At 38.3% G+C, this 19,093-nt stretch overlaps 1 protein-coding gene across 8 annotated transcripts in view; it reads left to right on the forward strand.

The window, feature by feature from the left end:
- ACACA (acetyl-CoA carboxylase alpha) overlaps positions 1-19,093 on the forward strand; it is a 274,923-nt gene that overhangs the window by 187,883 nt on the left and 67,947 nt on the right. For all 8 annotated transcript variants that reach the window (XM_030296955.1, XM_030296959.1, XM_030296958.2 and 5 more), the window contains 4 exons: positions 6,233-6,502; positions 10,649-10,746; positions 14,779-14,899; positions 15,731-15,841. In XM_030296955.1, the coding sequence (XP_030152815.1) occupies positions 6,233-6,502; positions 10,649-10,746; positions 14,779-14,899; positions 15,731-15,841 (600 nt within the window). The remainder of the gene's footprint in view (positions 1-6,232; positions 6,503-10,648; positions 10,747-14,778; positions 14,900-15,730; positions 15,842-19,093) is intronic.

Raw genomic sequence — 19,093 nt, forward strand, 5'->3', positions numbered from 1 at the left:
GCATAGGTGAAATCAGTGAATGTCACATTCCTAATCACATTGTCACACTTGTGTATGCTTTTGTAGTGATTGCAGAATTTTCAATAAAAAGTCTCCATTGTGTGTATTAATATAGATAGACGCATCTATATAAAGTAATTTGACTGAGAAACTTACGGTGTCCTAATTAAATGGGGGGAAAATATGACTGTCTTCTGAAGTAATGACCCAGTCCTCTGAGATGAAGCTATTCTTAGATAGAATACTTTGAACCATTTTTCCTGAATGTTGTGACCCTTTCTCTCTCTCCCTCTCTCTCTCTCTCTCTAAATGTAACAAGAGCAGGGGGAAGCAGTTTTCAACCTACTTCTCATCATCAGACAGAAAGTATTTTGCATTCAGAAACCATTTCCAGTATCAAATTCAATTTTGTCAAGTGATTAGTTGAGTTTGGTAGAGAATAATTTAAAAACACAAAGCTGGAAATGGCCGGGGTGCTTCTACGCTGGAAGAGAGCAGTTGCTCTTCCCAAGTTGCAAGCCCTCTTCCAGTGACTGTGCACCACAAGGTGGATTATTGTGTTACATGTCTTTGCAGCTGTTACAGAGCTGCATCTGTTGACACTATGTGTCAGTATCCCAGACTGCTGGAAGGAACAGGGGAGTGGTTGAACTGATACCTTGCCTGCCTATCAGTGCGAGCGTCCTTTTATGTACATATGTTTGTAAAGCTCTTTAGCCCCTTCAAGATGAAAGGCTCTGTATAAATATAAGCTTTCGATTTTAGTACATGTTTGTAATACATGTGGTACAGTCCTAAATATGTATTTAGCTGATAGGCACTGTTCTTGTCTATTGTACAAATATTGACTTTAAAAGTATAAATATGTATTTAACCATCAGACCAGAAAAACACTGAAGCAGTTACTTCTCAGGTAGAGATATTAATATTGTATAAACCTATATATACATATGTTTACATTCAGACACATCATTGCAGAACATTTCTTTTTTAAAAATGAAATGATAGCCCCAACAAACTAAGGCAGTTCTTGATATTGTCCCTTCCAGGTGGGTCTTGATTTTTAATTTGCATGTGTTTAGCTCTCTCCTTCTAACTTTATATAAATATGATCTGTTGTAGGAGGACTAAAACCTAGAGTCAGTTTTGTAAAGTATGAAAAATCCTTAGGCTGGTGAGATAGTTTTCCCTTAAAAAATGTTTTTATTATGGAAATGTTCAAATGTACACTAACATAAAAATAATACAATAAGCTACCGTGTGCCTGTCACTCAATAAAGAGCTATTTGGTAGTCTTAGTTATCTTTTAAACTTATATTGCATTGATAATTTTATAAACACATTAAGGAAGATTCGGAAAATGGAAGAAAAAGCACCATCCCATCATTCTAAATAATTATCGTCTCATTTTGCTATGTTCTTTTATTTCATTTCTCCCCCTCCACCCCAGTGTGCCTTTAGATGCAGTATTGTAATACTTACTATGCACTTACTTTGTGCCAAGCACTGTTCTAAGGCTTACCATGAATTTAATCCTCACAACAAACTTAATAGAATAGGGTCCTATTGCCCCATTTTACAGATGAGGAAACTGAAGCACATAGAGGTCAATAGCTTACTTAAAGTGGCTAGAAAACTGTTTTGCCTTTCACAATTACTATGATATACAGACAATTTTGTTATACTATCTCTTCAAATATAGTATTACCTCATGGGTATTTTTTTTTTTAATGTTTATTTATCTTTGAGAGAGAGAGGGAGACAGAGAATCTAAAGCAGGCTCCATGCTGTCAGCGCAAAACTTGACCTGGGGCTTGAACTCAACAAACCATGAGATCATGACCTGAGCCGACGTCAGACACTCAACTGACTGAGCCAACCAGGCGCCCCACATCATGGGTATTTTAAAATGCTGTACCTAGTCTTCATAGCCATCATTTTGCAAGGCTGTACAGGACACTAATGATGACCTTATTAGCCAATTTACTTCCCTCCCAGAAAGTTTTTATCATGACATTTATTTTTTTAACAGTTTATCTTAAAATATTTTAGATTTACAGAAAAGTTACAAAGATAGTACAAAGAGTTCCTATATACCTAATATTAGCATCTTACACTATTCCTGTTGCTCAAATAATCTTTATGCCCACTGAAAGAGGTGTATTAAAATAGATCTAACTGAAACCATTGATATTTCTAATGTTGACGCTTTGTATAACCATGCTATAATTATCAAAACTTAGAACTAATATTGTTATGATACTAATAAGTAAAATACAGACTTCGTTTTGGATTTCACCAGTTTTTCTACAAATGTCCTTTTTCTGTTCCAGAATACCACATTGAATTTAGGGATCAATGACATTTATGTTTGTGTTATAACTGATGTTCATCTTTCTATATTGTTTCTGCTAACGGCAGTGGCACTAGTCTAGAACATACTTCTGTAATTTCTCTGGTAAAGGAAATTATGTGAACGGTATCTTAAAAAATAAACATACTAGCTATAAAACTAGTTATTTAATTTCTCTATACCTTAGTTTTCTCATGGCAATAATAACTGCTGCTTCTGAATTAATACTAATAATAATTTGAGGACTTTTTATAATTGGAAACATTGAGGCTTTATGAGGTTAATCTTGATTGGTCCAAGATTATACAGGTAGAACAAAGCTGAGATTTGGACCAAGGTAGGCTGACACTCCCCAGCTTAACCTCTTTATTATCAGTACTTGTCAATATGTAGTATATAGTACAGCATGTGATAGATGTTCACTTAATGGCAACTGTTACTTTTGTTATTTTTTTAAAATGTAGAAGGACTCCTGGGTGGCTCAGTCAGTTAAGCATCCACCTTCAGCTCAGGTCATGATCTTGTGGTGCATGAGTTTGAGCCCTGTGTCCAGCTCTGTGCTGACAGCTCGGAGCCTGGAGGCTGCTTCAGATTCTGTGTTTCCCTCTCTCTCTCTGCCCCTCCCCTGTTTATACTCTGTCTCTCTCTCTTTCTCAAAAATAAATAAACATTAAAAAACTGTATTAGAAGGGGCGCCTGGGTGGCTTAGTTGGTTAAGTGACTGACTTCAGCTCAGGTCATGATCTCACAGTTCATGAGTTCAAGCCCCATGTTGGGCTCTGTGCAGACAGCTCAGAGCCTAGAGCCTGCTTCGGATTCTGTGTCTCCCTCTCTCTCTGCCCCTTCACCCCTCTTTCTCTCTCTCTCTCTCTCTCAAAAATAAATATTAAAAAAATATTTTTTAAAACCCTATATTTAAAAATAGAAGAGTTGAATGATGTTTAAGACTGTCACCCTGTGATCCCTAGAGATAAGTCATGGACGATGTTCTAAGCCCTTGGTGTTGACTATTTTCTAAGAATCATTTAAAAAGTGAAATTACTATGGAACCAGCAAATATTTATTACTCCCATATTACGTGTAGGGATCCTGCTAGGCACTGGAGGCAATGATATAATGGTTCAGGCTGGCAAGCTAGAAACGGTCCTAGGCAATATATGATTAATTATCAAATGAATTCTCCACATGAAGGTCTTAGTAGGAGATGGAGAAGAAGCTTTAGACTAGGCAAAGCTTTACTAAGGAAATGGAATTTGAATGAATCTTTTTGGATTGGGTAAGATTTGGATAGATTGAGAGGAGAGAAAGGGACAAATTTTGTATGTTGAAGATAATATAATAGATTACTGTTTCGAATAGTTTATTCATCAAACCCATAGGGAGTGTTAATTTTGTATGCGGGGACATTGAAGTTCAATAAAATTATTTTTCTAAGGTCATACAATTGGTAAGTGATAGGGCCTGGATACGGATCCAAGTTAGTTTAACTCCGAAGCCCATCTTTCCCATTATGTGCCCTATTGTTGAATTAGCAATAAAATCTAAATTTCAGGGGCACCTGGGTGGCTCAGTCAGTTAAGGATCCAACTCTTGATTTTGGCTCAGGTCATGATCTGTTAGCTGTTAGCGCAGATCCCGCTTGGGATTCATTCTCTCTCTCTCTCTCTCTCTCTCTCTCTCTCTCTCTCTCATTCACCTGCCCCTGCCTAATGTATGCATACATGAACACATTCTCTCTCCCAAAGATAAATAAACTTTTTAAAAAATCTAAATTTCAGTATAAGTTGAGCAGTGGATGCTTTCTTGGATGTTTATTCATTATGCTTACTCAAAACTTAATCTCTTCTAGTAGGGAATCTCACTATATGAAGACTGGGCTAGCGCTCTCCATTCTGTATTGGTACTTTTTAAAGGTGGGGGGAGGTGGTCGATGAGGAACACACTTTGGAAAGACATTGATAAAGAGTAGTGTGTTCTTGGTGCTGCTGTGTTGACACCTAATTAGAAGTCAATATTGCAAGCATAATGACCTAGCCAATTGCTGAACTGACTGCCCAAGTGACACAGTTAGAGTCCCCAGGTAATAACAGAAGATAAGAGTATTATTTGCCTGTCCAGTGCCACACAGACACAATGTTTGCATTAGCATGCAAATGCTGAAGTAGATTCTTCAAGGCTTGTTTCTAAGCTACTTCTAGCCTAGGTGGCTAAGGTTAATATATCATAAAATTTGGTGTAAAACCAGTCTTCCTAACTACAAATGCATTTAGAGGAAATAGCTTTTCCTTCCTGAAAAACAAAAGAGGTGTTAGGTTAGAGTGCCACGTGAGAAGGCAGGTAAAATATTTCTCCCCACACAGGCATGTATTAGCCAGCTTCTTAAAAACCATGACCAAAGTTATCCTGATATTTGCAGTTTCTCCATGCTGTATTTTGGATGATCTGTTTCTCCTTCCTTTCTGTGTCTTTAATGAGCAGATAGAGTAATACCTTATCTCACAAGGTGATTGGATTTTTTTCCTGTGTATTATATCCATTTTGATTTGTATTTGGCCAATGGTATGATATATTAAATAGCTTATATTTGTCTGTAGGTGTTTCATATATATATTTCTTAATGTGGAGAATCACAAATAGCTATGTGGAAAGCTTCAACCAGCCTGATTACAGTGGATGTGCAATTGGATTGAGGAATGTGTACTCAGAGCTTATGATCACTGGCCCGGTTGAGTCTGGGTGATGCATGTGGCTTTCCAGGGATGCTGCTATTTACATCTGTTAATGGCCCTTCTTGATGGCCGGCTCCCCAATGAGGTGATATGCAGCAGCCTGGGGATGAGGGACCAAGGCTGCAGATGTGGCTGGGCTCCATTAGGCAGGACCAGGAATGCTCATCTGGTAGGCTTTGTGTTTGGGAGCAAGTTGGGGGGGTGAGAGTGCAGTGGGGGGCAGGAGGGAGACAGAAAGAAATAGGGGGAAAAAAGGAATGGAAAACATTACTTATCTGGGTATAGGGAAACAGACAGGCAGGCATGAAAAACTGCAGCTGTAACTGGGGTATGAGTGAATAGAAAAGAAATGGAACTAGCGAATAAACAAGTAGAAGGATTGACTAGATCTCATATAGAAGGGGATTAAAAGAAGAGAGGGCTGTGAGGGTTTGGGAAGAGACGTGTCACCCCTGCCTTTGAAGTCAATATCATTTATTTGTGTGGCTGGTCAGATGCTACTGAACAGAGAGTAGAGATTTACATATATCATTCCTTGCATGCTTTGGTATTGTGGTGCTGGGAGAAAGTGGCAAGAGATGCTCAGAGCGAGGATGCAATGTTGAGCTATAGTGAATTCTTGCAGAGGATACCTGAAGCTAGCCAGTAAAGAATGTTGCTGTTATTCCTATCAAATGCTGGAGAACAGTCAAAGGACCCAGGATCACAGAAGTTGTATAGTCCATGAAAGATGATTCTCCTCTCCTCTCATGTGTAAGAAGTTTCTCAGAAAGAATCTCACTGAAGATGGAACTAGTGTCTTAGTAGATAGGGTAGCAAGCTAGGGAGTTTTGGATGTAATTCCCTGCAGCATAGCATTCTCCCACACGTATCTTGAGTGCATTTAGACTTTGGTTTTTCCATCTTTTTTAAGCAGGTCCAAAGAAGGAATTGAAACAACTGTGAAATACATAGTAAGCCAGCTGTTCTCACCATAACCTAGAGAGGTATGCTAGAATGTTTGTTATAGTTTCCCACAGGAAACTTGGCTCTTTAACAGGGCATATCTTTACATGGAGGCTGTGTCTAGGTATAGTCTGATACCTTCATGGAGCCTGAAAAAAAATTCTACAGGTAAGAGGCTTCTATTTATTTGTTTGTGCCTTTGCAGATTGGCATGGTAGCTTGGAAAATGACCCTTAAAAGTCCTGAATATCCAGAAGGCCGAGATATCATTGTTATTGGCAATGACATCACATACCTAATTGGGTCCTTTGGGCCCCAGGAGGATTTGCTGTTTCTCAGAGCTTCTGAGCTTGCCAGGGCAGAGGGTATCCCACGCATCTTTGTCGCAGCCAACAGCGGAGCACGAATTGGACTGGCAGAGGAAATTCGTCATATGTTTCACGTGGCCTGGGTAGATCCTGAGGATCCTTACAAGGTACAGACTAAGAAAAGATAAAACTTCAAGACAGTATATCGTGTTGTGTATGTGTGTGTGTGTTGTGTGTGTCTACACGTGTGAAGAGGTGGGGGAAAGGGAGAGGTTTAAGTTCAAAAGTCCGCACACACAGTGAGCTATAACCATGTTGGAGACAAATTGTGTCTCAATATATTCACCAGGTTTTTTCTCCAGGTTTGAAACAGATTGCTGTTTCTTGAGTTGAACACCAGAAGAAATAAATACGCATTCATCATGGGACATGTTAAGCCAGAAATGCCTATCTTTAAACTATTCCACTGTGGCTTCCATGACTTAATGGTCATTTACTAAAGCGCTTATATCCTCAGCTTCTTCTCTACTTGAAATCTGACTGTCCTCTAAAGACTCTGCTTTCCCTAGCTGTCTTACAGAGTGATTGATCTCTGTCTTTCTCTTGTACCACTGAACCTAGAGGGGGAAGAGTGTCTTCTTTGTGCCTCATTGCTACTTTCAGACCCTTTTCCCTTCTTTCTCTCTGAAAACCCCCATATATATATATATATTTTTTAGTGTTTATTTATTTTGACAGAGAGCAAGAGAGCGGAAGAGAATCCCAAGTAGGCTGCACACTATCAGCCTACTGTGCTCACAAACCATGAGATCATGACCCAAGCCGAAATCAAGAGTCAGGTACTTAACCAGCTGAGCCACCCAGGCTCCCCTGAAACCCCCATCTTTGAATTTCATGTCATTAGACTGTGCCAAACCACCACTTATTATAGTGGTCCCCAACTCTGGTCACTCCTCATTCTTTGCATCTTTTAGTTGCTGGCACATTGTCATTCTCCAATACAACTAGCCCTGTTATAATTCTTAGTGACTTCTATATCCATATAGATGATCCATTCCATAATCCAGCATCTTAGATCCTTGACTTCCTATCTTTTACTCCAGCTCAGCCTCTTCTTCACCATAATCTTAATTTCAACCATCCCTTTCTTTGCCACCCCTTCATCCTATCTTTCCCACTCATTTTCTGTAGTATACCAAGTCCAGCAATCCTTTGAACCCTCCAGAATCTGCAACTGTTGATCCTACAACCTTTCTTCTGTCCTTCACTCCCTCTTTACATCCTAATTTCATTCCTGTCAGCTTGCATTCCAAGTTCAATCATAGGTTAATCATATTATAATGACCACATTTTCTATACCCTCAACTTTTTTCCCTCTTTCCTCATCCTCATTCTGCTTACTTTATCTCTTTACAAAAACCTTGTGTAAATCCAGTACTCTCCATGTACTCACATACATGAACCTGCATAGCTGAACACTGATGGAGAAAAATACCAACTGCTGTTGACTGGTCTTACTTTCAATTCAAGTTTATGAACTTGAACAACGGACAGTTTCACATCTTCCCCTCTCTCCTTAAAACTCCAAAACCCTCTTGCTCCATCCTCCTTCTTAGCTAACGACCTTGCTCCCCAGTTCACTGAGCAAATGGAAGCAATGAGAAGAGAGCATCCACAAGCTCTCACGTATCTGCATCTGTGCCTTTATTCTCTGCCATCTCCCTGTACTCTGGATGGACAGTCCCTGCCCCTGTCCAAAGCCAGTCACTCCTCTTGGACATTTACCCTTTCCATCTTAAATCATCACTTTTTCCCTGTACCAAATCTACCCCTTTAGCTTACAAATACTTAGCCCCCAATCACTACCTTTATTGACAGCAAAGCTTCTTAAGAGCATTGTCTCTTCTTGCTATCTCCAGACACTCTCCCCTCACCTCAGGTAGGCTTGCACCCTCACCGGCGCACTGTACTGCTTTTGTCAGGGTCACCATGGATTCCATATGGTTAAATTCTGTCATGAATCTTAGTCTTCATTTGAGTTACTCGATGCCATAGCAGCATTTGACACAGTTGGTCACTCCTTCATCCTCGAAATACTTTATCCTCTTGGCTTCTAGGGCCCAGAGTCTCCTTTTTAGCTTCCTGACTGCTTCTTCTCAGTTTTCTTTGCTAAGACATCTTGTCAATGTAATAGTGTTTCAGAGGATAATGGAAATATTCTAATATTTTGATTGTGGTGGTGATTACACAAGTGTATACATTTGTCAAAACTCACCAAACTGCAGTACATAAAATCAAGGAATTTTATTGCACGTAAATTATACTTAAATAAAATTCCTATTAAGAGTGTATGGAAATTATTGATGACTACTCACAGGTACAGTGTTTCTTTTTGGGGTGATAGAAATGGCCTGGAATCAGAGAGTGGTAATGGTTGCACAACATCAGGATATACTAAAAACCCTTTAAAATGGCCAGTTTTGGGGTGTTTGGCTGGCTCAGTTGATGAAGCACTCAACTCTTGATCTCAGGGTTGTGAGTTCAAGCCCCATGTTTGGTTGTAGAGATTACTTAAAAAAAAAAAAAAAAAAAAAAAAAAAAAGGCCAGTATTGTGTGAATTTTAACCCAAGACCCTATATAGATTGGTCTTCCAATACCACCCTGCCCTCATTTCTTTCAGACAGTCTCACTCCACACTGGCTTCAACGACCTCCTTAAATATTTCCGAGGCACACTCATGTCCCTGCACTTCTGCATCTGCAGTTCCTTCTGCTTCGAATACTTCCTCTCCCAGCGCCCCCATATCCTCATGTCTCATTTCCTCCACTCTTCAGTGAAGCCACTTTCAAGGAAGACTTCCCTGGGTTTTTCTTTCTACAAGTTCACGTCTCACAACGCTCTGTCTCCCTCTCGACTCTGTTTTTTTTACTTAAACAGTATTCTCATTAACATTATATGTTTATTTATTTCTGTCTCTCTCGCTAAAGTTCCATAAGGCCAGGAAATTTTGTCTGTTTTGTTCATTCCTGTTTTTCCAGTGCCTAGAACAGTACCTTTCACATAAGAGGCACTCAATAAATCCATGCTGACTGACATACTAAGGACCCTCCACACTACAAGGTTCTTGTCATAAGTCATACAAATTCAGTGACAGATTCATGTCTTCCAGGTTGTGCTCACTGTGGGACAAATTCATTGAGTTAAGTGGTGGCATAATTTCTCACAGTATTTAAAACATCTTCCTCTGTTTACCTTTTTTTTTTTTTTTGCCTGAATGACTAATTCCTTTAAGTTAAACACATGTATCCTGTAACTGTATTTTGTGAGCATGTGTATGTATTTGTAAAAATAATTACAAAAAGCTAGTATAAATTTTTAAATGTAAATGGGAATTATAAGTTGTTTATTTAAAAATGCAAAAGGCAGGGGCACCTGAGTGGCTCAGTCAGTTAAGTATACGGCTTTGGCTCAGGTCATAATCTCATGGTTCTTGAGTTCGAGTCCTGCCTTGGGCTCTGTGCCAACAGCTCGGAGCCTGGAGCCTGCCTCAAATTCTGTGTGTGTCTCTCTCTCTCAAAAATAAACAAGCATTAAAAATTTTCTTAATAAAAAATAATAAAAATGCAAAAGGCATGAATTCAGTATTCATTGATGATTATCACCGTATAGAATTCTGGTTTTAATATTGCCTTCCCATTTTTGTGATCCTCTCAATTATCTCTTACCATTTACTTTCTTTTTTTTAAATCTGTTTATTTATTTTTTGAGAGAGCATGCACACATGCACATGAGTCGGGGAGGGATAGAGAGAGAGGGAGAGACAGAGAATCCCAAGCAAGCTCTGCACTCAGCACAGAGCCCAACGTAGGGCTTGATCCCATGAACTGTGAGATCATAACCTTAGCTGAAATCAAGAGCTGGACACTCAACTGACTGAACCACCCAGAAAACCCCATTGGGTTTGAAAAAGCAAATAATACTAATCCACACATTTCTTTAATTTTGTGTTGATATCATTAATAGAGGTGGCACAAAAGATCAGAAATTACCCTTTAAAAACCTGATGAAAATGAAATGGTTGGAATATATTCGCAGTTGTAGCTACAAGATAGCTTAATTCAAAGACAGTCAGTGACTAGAGAAATAGGCACTTCCATCTTTCAAAGGAGAACTGTCTATGCTAGTATTCTGTTAGAGTGATGTGACAATTTAAAGCTAGCTTTGGAACAAGCTGTGTTATGCATGCTTTGCTATGTCCTCTGGTTATGTGATGATGGCAAATAATGAGTTAAAAACTATTTGTACTTCACAGGGATACAAATACTTATATCTGACCCCTCAGGATTATAAGAGGGTCAGTGCTCTCAACTCTGTCCACTGTGAACATGTAGAAGATGAAGGAGAATCCAGGTAGGTGTATATGTATCAGAATTATTTAGCCATGAATTAAAGAAAGGTGAATATGATCATTTCTTCCTCACTGTCCTGCTGATCATGACCTTGAAAGAGCAATGAAGATTGCTTATTATATAATCTGGAGGTCCGAGGTTTGTATCATAGCTCTACCACTAATTAACTGAAAGACCTTATCTTACTGATTAAGGTTTTTAAATTATATTTATTATATTTATTCATTTTAGAAAAGTTGGAATATCTAAACAATCATGAAGAAATAAAAATTAGCTACAAACCTACTGAGAAAGAACGTTATTAATGTATACTATAGTCTTGCTGTCTTTTCTGTATATATATGACTTTGTTCTATGTAATCAGAATCACAATAGAAAAACTCTTTTGTAATTTGCACTTTTCACTAAAAACTATTTTGGGGAAATTTTGTATATTCTTAAAATATTATTTGAGAATATGTTTAAGGGCTTGATAATATTTTATGATAAAATTTTATTTATTTAATAATAAAATAAATTTTATCTTTTTTGAACATTCAGACTATTCCAACTTTTTACTACTATATTCCTCAGCTGAGTGTTCTTTTAAATAAACTTTTAGGAATATCTATCATTATTCCCTTTGACCTATCTAAAAAGTAGAATTACTGGTCAAAAGATATGTCCATTTTAAAGATATTTTTGATAATTTCAGATTGCCCTCCCAAGATCTATACTCCACCAGCAGTATATGACAGTGCATTCTTCCCCTTTAATTTTTCTCCACTCTTGCCAATATTGATTATTGTCAATTAATAAAATAGGATAAAAATAGCAATTATTTTAACTGGTATTTTTGAATACTAGTGAGGTTTACCATTTTTACAGTCTGTCTGCAAGTACTTTCAGAATGTTAATCAACTATTACAATACCAATTATTGAGTAATTCGTACTTTCCTCACTTTTATAATAATCTTAATTCAGTTACTAGGCTTTGTATCAGTTTTTTGTGCTGTCTATTCTTGGGGTAATGCCACATTATTTTAACTGTTTTAATGGGGCAGATTTCCTCGCATTCTTAATTTTTCCCCCTTTTATTGACTCTTTTTGTCTTTTTGTATTAGTTTCATTGTTTTTAATTACCAAAAACTTTCCATAATGATTTTGATTCAAGTTACATTAAGTTTATTAATTAATTTAGGAAATCTGACATCTTCATAATTATTAACTCTTCCCAAGAAAAAACATGGCATGTTTTTCCTTTTTTCAACTGTATTTTTAAAAATTTTGTGGTTTTCTTCATATAGGTTATGCTGGAAGTTCCCACTCTGTCTTGGTTCATAACACCCTTGCTGTTTCAATAATTTTTTCACAGCAACTTTGAGCTAAAAGATATACCTAATATTTCTGTTTATTAAGTAGTCAGACCCAGAGAACTTCATAAGTATTTATACTCTAATAAATTAATAGTTATTTGAAAATATAATACACATAAATTGAAAGTTTTTTCACTTTTAAATAATTACAGTTACTTACTAATGGGTTATTTGCATCTATATGAACTCTCAAAACTTGGATTTAGCTCGGATGTAGCCACCATTGTTTCTTGTTCTGCATTGATTTTTGTGTAGGACTTGGTTTTTTTGTTTTTGTTTTTATTTTTCCAGAGAAACTGAAAACCCAGCATTGCAAAGATAAAACATTGTCAAAAGGAATGTAGCATTATGTAATGTTTAAAAATGAACCACGTAATGCTGGTAGTTAACATGGGATCCAACAGATATTATATATCAGAGTGTTTCTCTAAAATATTTAAAATATCCTGCAGTGCCCCTGGCAGTTGACTGTGTCACCTGAGGTACTGTGGTGCACAGTGTAGGTACAAAATGGAGTTTGCCGTTTTTAAAATGTTTATGCCTAAATATTTTGCATTTTTAAAATTTATTTTTTTATTTTTAATTTTTTTATTTTAGAGAGAGAGAGTGGGAGCAGGGGAGAGGAACAGAGGAAGAGAGAGAAAGAATCTTAAGCAGCTCCGGGTTCAGCATGGAGCCTAATGTGGGGCTCAGTCCCACAACCCTGGGATCATGACCTGAGCCAAAATTAAGAGTCAGACGTCTCTTCAACCAACTGAGCCACTCAGGCACCCCTATTTTGTATCTTTTCTTGCTATTCTGATTGGGATTCTCCCTCCCCATTATATTTTTTAACTCTTTATTACTGATATTTTAGAAAGCTATTGATTTTACATATTTTTTTGTTAAAGCAAGTCATTTTTCTTCTCTAAGTTTTAGTTTCCCCATCTGTAAGATGAAGATCAAGTAAATTAATATTTGTAAAGTTGTTGGCACAGCACTGAGTACATAGTAAGCAGTCAAAAATCCTGGCTGCTATTATATGTAATAATGGAGAGGATATTACCTATCACACTGGATTGTTGTGAGGATCAAAAATTTTATATATATATAAAATACTATCTATCTGTATATCTATATATACCCTATGCAAAGTGTATACACTATATATGTATTACACTATACAAAGATTTTTATTACAAATAACATTAAAATTTGGTACTACTTTAAGGAATGATAGTCTCAATAGTAGAAGACTCAGATCATAGAGCAGAAAATGGGAAATTTGTATTCTTTTTCATGTAATACAAAGGGAGAAGATGCCACTTAACAAGTCATGAATACCTGTGAAGCAATATGTAATCCTTAGGAGGGAAAAGATCTGCTTTGCAGGGACGGCTGACTATGCCCATGAGTGTTTGTGACTATATAGCATGTGAGCCTTCTGGAAAGGACACATTAACCCTCCCTCCAATTATTGTGGCTCATTAACCCCTTAAGGGAGATTAGCTTTACCTGTAACATAACTCTAGAATTTAGAGCCTAGATACAGAGCAAAAGGAAGAATGGAGAATTCCTGGGAGAGGCTAAAAATAGAAAGGCCAGGGAATCTGAGAAGCAGAAATGCAAAGCCAGAGGCCAACAGCAAGGGCAAAGCAAAAGAATTGGTGGAAGATTAGAAGTAAGGAAAGAAGGGAACAGAGAAATATGGGGGCAAAAAAGTAGTTTAAGAGCCACTATGGGATATTTATTATTTCAATTTATAAAAGTATGCCTGGTGCCAAGCTTTCTGGGTACACACGGAACTGTAAATAATATATGCCCATCTCTGCTTCCAACTTTATATTTTTCCTCTCTTTTATTAGTTCCATTCCCTGTCTCCCACTTCCCATTATCAGCTATCACTCCTAATCCCCTGCCGAGAAGACAGACGAGTGGCTCCCACTGGATCTACAAGATGGTTTCTGGACAACTTGGCCAGCATTTCACTTCCATGCACATTCTACTTGCCCCTCTATTCAAAAGACTAGAGCCAGGATCCCTCTGTGTATGCACTTGATATTCACAAAGAGCAGGAATGGGAGTGCACTGTTTTGATCTTGCCCTTCATCCCTGTCTTGGAAAGAGAAAGGATTTTTTGACTTGAGAAATTGGCCTGAGCATTCTCACTATGCCTCTGGACTTTTTTATTCCTTTGTAACGTGTATCAAAAATTATTGATTTAATGGCTGTTGCTGATTATAGAGAGATAATACAGTCGCCCTGCTTTTAAGAAACTTGTTCTAGAAAGTAAGAGAGGGCATCTAAAATCAGAGCGCCATCTATGTGTCAAGCCCACTCTTTGTTCCTTTAATTTAACTTTCATGTCAACCCTTAGGTAGACACCATTATCTCCATCTTATAGAAGTTACTATTATCTCCAGAGTTACATGGCTATATGTGTCAGAGCAGGGTTTTAAACCTGTCTACTTAATTCCAGATTTTTCTCTTTCCACTATACCATATTGCTTCCAGAAGAAAATAGGCACCAAGCTAAGAAGGAAAGATACATGAATGAAAAGTGTAAGAAGAGTATAGAGCCCTGGCATTAAATAAGCTTTCAGTATGCTTTTAGCAGCCTTTTAATAGTGATTATTCTTTTAGTGGATTGTTGTTCTTGTGTTTAACCTTTATAATTTGGCATGGCTATATCCAATAGGTACAAGATAACTGATATTATTGGGAAGGAAGAGGGACTTGGAGCAGAGAACCTTCGAGGCTCTGGAATGATTGCTGGAGAATCCTCATTGGCCTATAATGAGATTATCACCATCAGCTTGGTAAATCTTATCAGAATGTGAAATTTTTGAAGAACTGACTGTGTGGCTAGGAGTTTTTTTGGTCCGATCTCTGCCATTCAGTCCCAAATGAGAACATTTCTTAAAAATTATCTACAATACGATTTTAATTGTGCATGATAATGTAAATAATTGAATTTCCTAGAAAAACCTAGCACTTCATTTTAGCCTTTAGTTTAACTTCTTATTTCTCTAAATATTCTACGAGAATTTTAATAGCTTGAATTTCTTCTCTTAACTACTTTTCTTGTTCTTACCTCTAGTATAGATGCCAAGCATCTATGAAATGGGAAGAAGTATAAGAGAAATAAACAGCCTATGAACCTTTGTGTCTAATCCCCTTTGGTCCAATTCAGTGAATTCTGTACCTTCTTTTCTTTGACCAGGAAATTGTGGGGCTTTTTTAACATTGTTATTAATCAAGCAAACTTTCTTTTTTTTTCAACGTTTATTTATTTTTGGGGGGACAGAGAGAGACAGAGCATGAACGGGGGAAGGGCAGAGAGAGAGGGAGACACAGAATCAGAAACAGGCTCCAGGCTCTGAGCCATCAGCCCAGAGCCTGATGCGGGGCTCGAACTCACGGACCGCGAGATCGTGACCTGGCTGAAGTCGGACGCTTAACCGACTGCGCCACCCAGGCGCCCCAAGCAAACTTTCTAAAAAGCAATTTTTTTTTTCTATTAATGTAGATTTTATACATTTGTGCCTTAGTTCTTACAGCTTGGGAGGGGACATAAATCTGTGACATGTAGAATTTATTCTCTCTCTCTCTCTTTCTCTCTCTCTCTCTTTAATTTATTCTTTTTTAAGGTTACATGCCGGGCTATTGGGATTGGAGCTTACCTTGTCCGGCTGGGACAGAGAACCATCCAGGTTGAAAATTCTCACTTAATTCTGACCGGAGCTGGAGCTCTCAACAAAGTAAGTTTCTAGAGTCTGAGAGAAGTGTGTGAAGCTGTATGAAGATGATTGTGAATTCTTAATTCAAAATTCTGATTGAGGAGAAGCCTTTCAGTTCATGCCTCCCTGAATCTATTCCCCTCTATCTTCATCTTTCCTGCCCATTGCCTTGCTTACCTAATCATTCATTCATTCATTGTATTCAACAAGTATTTTGAGTACCTACTCTGTGCCAGGCACTGTTCCAAGACCTGTGGATATGTTCATGAACAATCCATGTAGAATTCTTGCTCTGAAGGGCTTACGTTCCAGTGTCTTTCTAGGAAGAGAATTAATTGAATGCTTTTTTTCTACCCTCCTTCCCTTTCTTTCATCTGTGAGTAAGTGAAGAGATCTATTCCCAGATGTGGAGCTGTCTCTGAAACATCTTCTGAACGTGTTGACAATATCATTTTAATGTTCTGAGAAATTTGTGAATGTAGAGGAAATAATTGGTAAATATTGAATGGAAAGATGGGTAGATGGATGCATGGATGGATTTCTGGGAAAGGGTATGACAGAGATTTATCATCCCTTCAAAAGAAATTCTTGTGCCTTTTCAATTCAAGCTCACGGGCTTTTCCAAAGGAAAAAAAAATGGTTGGTGAGGTCACCGCTTGTAAGAGTGAAAACTATCTAAGTATACCTGAATATACGAAAGACAGTGTAGTTCTGACTTCTCTGCAGACATAGGAAAATTATTTTCTCTCCAGAGCCAGGAATGTGTAATAGTCTGGGACTGGTTGGCTGACCTTGTGCAACTCACGTAACCTCTCAGCTCCTCAGCTTTCTTTGTCTGTCAAAGGGGGATAATAACTTACACGCTTAAATGATACAGTGGAGATCAAATGAGAAATCATAAGCAAAAGTACCTAGCACTTGGCACAAAGTGTTGGTCCTCATTACAATTTCAGTTCCCTTTTCTTCTCTCTTATACGATTTGATGATTTATCTTGTGGAGTTATATGCACGCTGAATTGTATCAACTACTGGGTTTACTGGACTTGTGCAAACTTTATCAAGCCTTGACTTTGCAGTGGAAGGATAGGAAGTAAGTGTCCTGTTACCTCATTTTTTAAAAGTGGATATATCCATTGGTCCAATTAGCTTTTGGAGATGTCAGAAATGAGGAGAATCGTCTGATGCAGTTTGCTCTCTGCATTCCTTAAGAGGTCTGTATCCTTCTCTGGGCTTGCTTTTCCCTCTAAGGAAAGGCAGAGCTGTGCTAACAATGGCAAACTTGCATACCCCACTCCCCTTTAGGAGAGTAGCTTAAAAATAGACATTGTGAACTGCCACTACTGAAGGAGATTATTGCAGTGGGAGAAACTGCTGAGAGTCTTAATTTTTTTTTTAAGTTGCTCTTTTGGATACCTTCTTAGGATGAGATATTGATGAATGTCGCAAAGAATTGTAGGTATGATTATCTGTAAAGATGGAATTTAAAAAAGACACGAGTATTCCCATACCTGGACAGAGAGCTAATTTCTGAAGGGTATTTCATTACATTTTCTTATTTTCTCCCTATGAACATGTTATGCACAAAGAATAATACACAAAGCAAAGGTATTGTTACTACTGCTGGGGGGTTTTGTTTGTTTGGTTTTTGTTTTTTGCCTAAAAACTTGCCAGTTGAATTTCATTTGTGTCATAAAGGAAGCATTAGGGAATTTTTCTTAAAATCTAGTTGAATTGTTCTGATGAGATTTATTATGTTCCCCTTCTTCCTAGCCTGCAGGGCTGCTTGTTAAAGGAGAAGTGTGGTTGCAGGGGAAAGGACAAGGAAAGCTGCAGCTGTAACTTACCAAACAATGCTCATTTCCAGAAGGACATGATCATTTGTAGCTGAAGGGAGTGATCAAGTTATAAAGGTTACCTAATCCTGCTCTGCCTGCTTCACTGTCTTCATGTCAGTGCCTCTTAAGTACACAGACGTGTTGTTGGAAGACACCCGATTTCATGCAAATTCATTCAGAACGTCCTATCCGCCCCTTTGCCTATCCAGTATGAAAAAGGAAACTATATGGAAGCTGCAAGCATAGATTGCTCCCTCTGACTCACTCTTTGCGTGTTTCGTCTTTGTGTGTACTAGTATCTTTCAACATCTCTGTGTGCCTTTCTTTCTGTGGTAATGTCTCTTATGGGTGTGCGCAGGTTACTTTGAGTGCGTGTCTCTTCCTGCGTGAGTGCTGGTCTCTCTTGTCTCTTTGTGTCTGTATCTTGTTTCCAGATCCCTCTCTTTCTCTCCGTGTGCCTCCCTGAGTATCCATATGTGAGAAAGTCTTTGTGTGTGTCTGAAAACACTGTAGAACCTCCTTAAGCCTTGACTATTTTGCTCGAGTATGCGTGTACCTGTGCAAAGTGGAAATGTAGGTGGTATATGCACGCTTTTAGACTGTAAACATTTGACCCCCGCCTTTTTGAGTCTTCATCCTTTATGTTAAACATTGGGGTGAAGAATAGGAAAGGAGGGGTGTGCGGAGGTTGTAGGAAAAAAGAAATCTGTGTGTGCAAGTGCCGATCCCGTTGACCCCTTTGAAAATTGAAATAATGATAATGCGCGTCTCCTGACTGCATCAAAGTATCAGCACATCAAAAGCCAGGAGGCATGAAATGCAAATGATAAAGTGAAAGCAGATGGATTGTGCATGATCGCCTGATGCCCAATGAATTTTAAAAGGTGCTGGTTTGCAAGGGGGGGTAGGGTGGGGGGTGGGGGTTGGGGGTGGGGGGACTGAAATAAACACGTTATCCCTGCAATTTTTTTTTTGTTCTTGACGCTCACTCCTGACAATATTTTTTCACACTTGAGTGAACACCCACTCCATCTCTCTCTCCCTTTCTCCCTCTCTCTTTCTCTCTCTTTCTCTCTCCTCTCCAATTCCCCCCCCCCCCCCCCCCCCAACCTCTTACACGTCTCAGGTCATGTCGCTGCAGCTCCGGTGGAAATAATAAGATATAAACCACGAGGTTGTTATTTGCATAGAAATAGCATGGAGCCCCAGGCAGCAAGGGAGAAGGACACAGGGATCATTTGTCTAAAATTTTAATGAAAACTTTTGCTGAGGCAGAGATTTTTTTGAAACTTTCTTTCTCCCTGCTTTTCTCCTCCCCTCCCCACCCCCAACCCCCCCATCACTGATTTGACTTAACATGGTTCAATTTGAAGAGAAAGGGTTGACACACCACATATCATACTTCTGTAATACAGCAACATGTAAATTGTTTGTTCCT

The sequence above is a fragment of the Lynx canadensis genome, chromosome E1, assembly GCF_007474595.2.
Source record: "Lynx canadensis isolate LIC74 chromosome E1, mLynCan4.pri.v2, whole genome shotgun sequence".
Taxonomy (NCBI): domain Eukaryota; kingdom Metazoa; phylum Chordata; class Mammalia; order Carnivora; family Felidae; genus Lynx; species Lynx canadensis.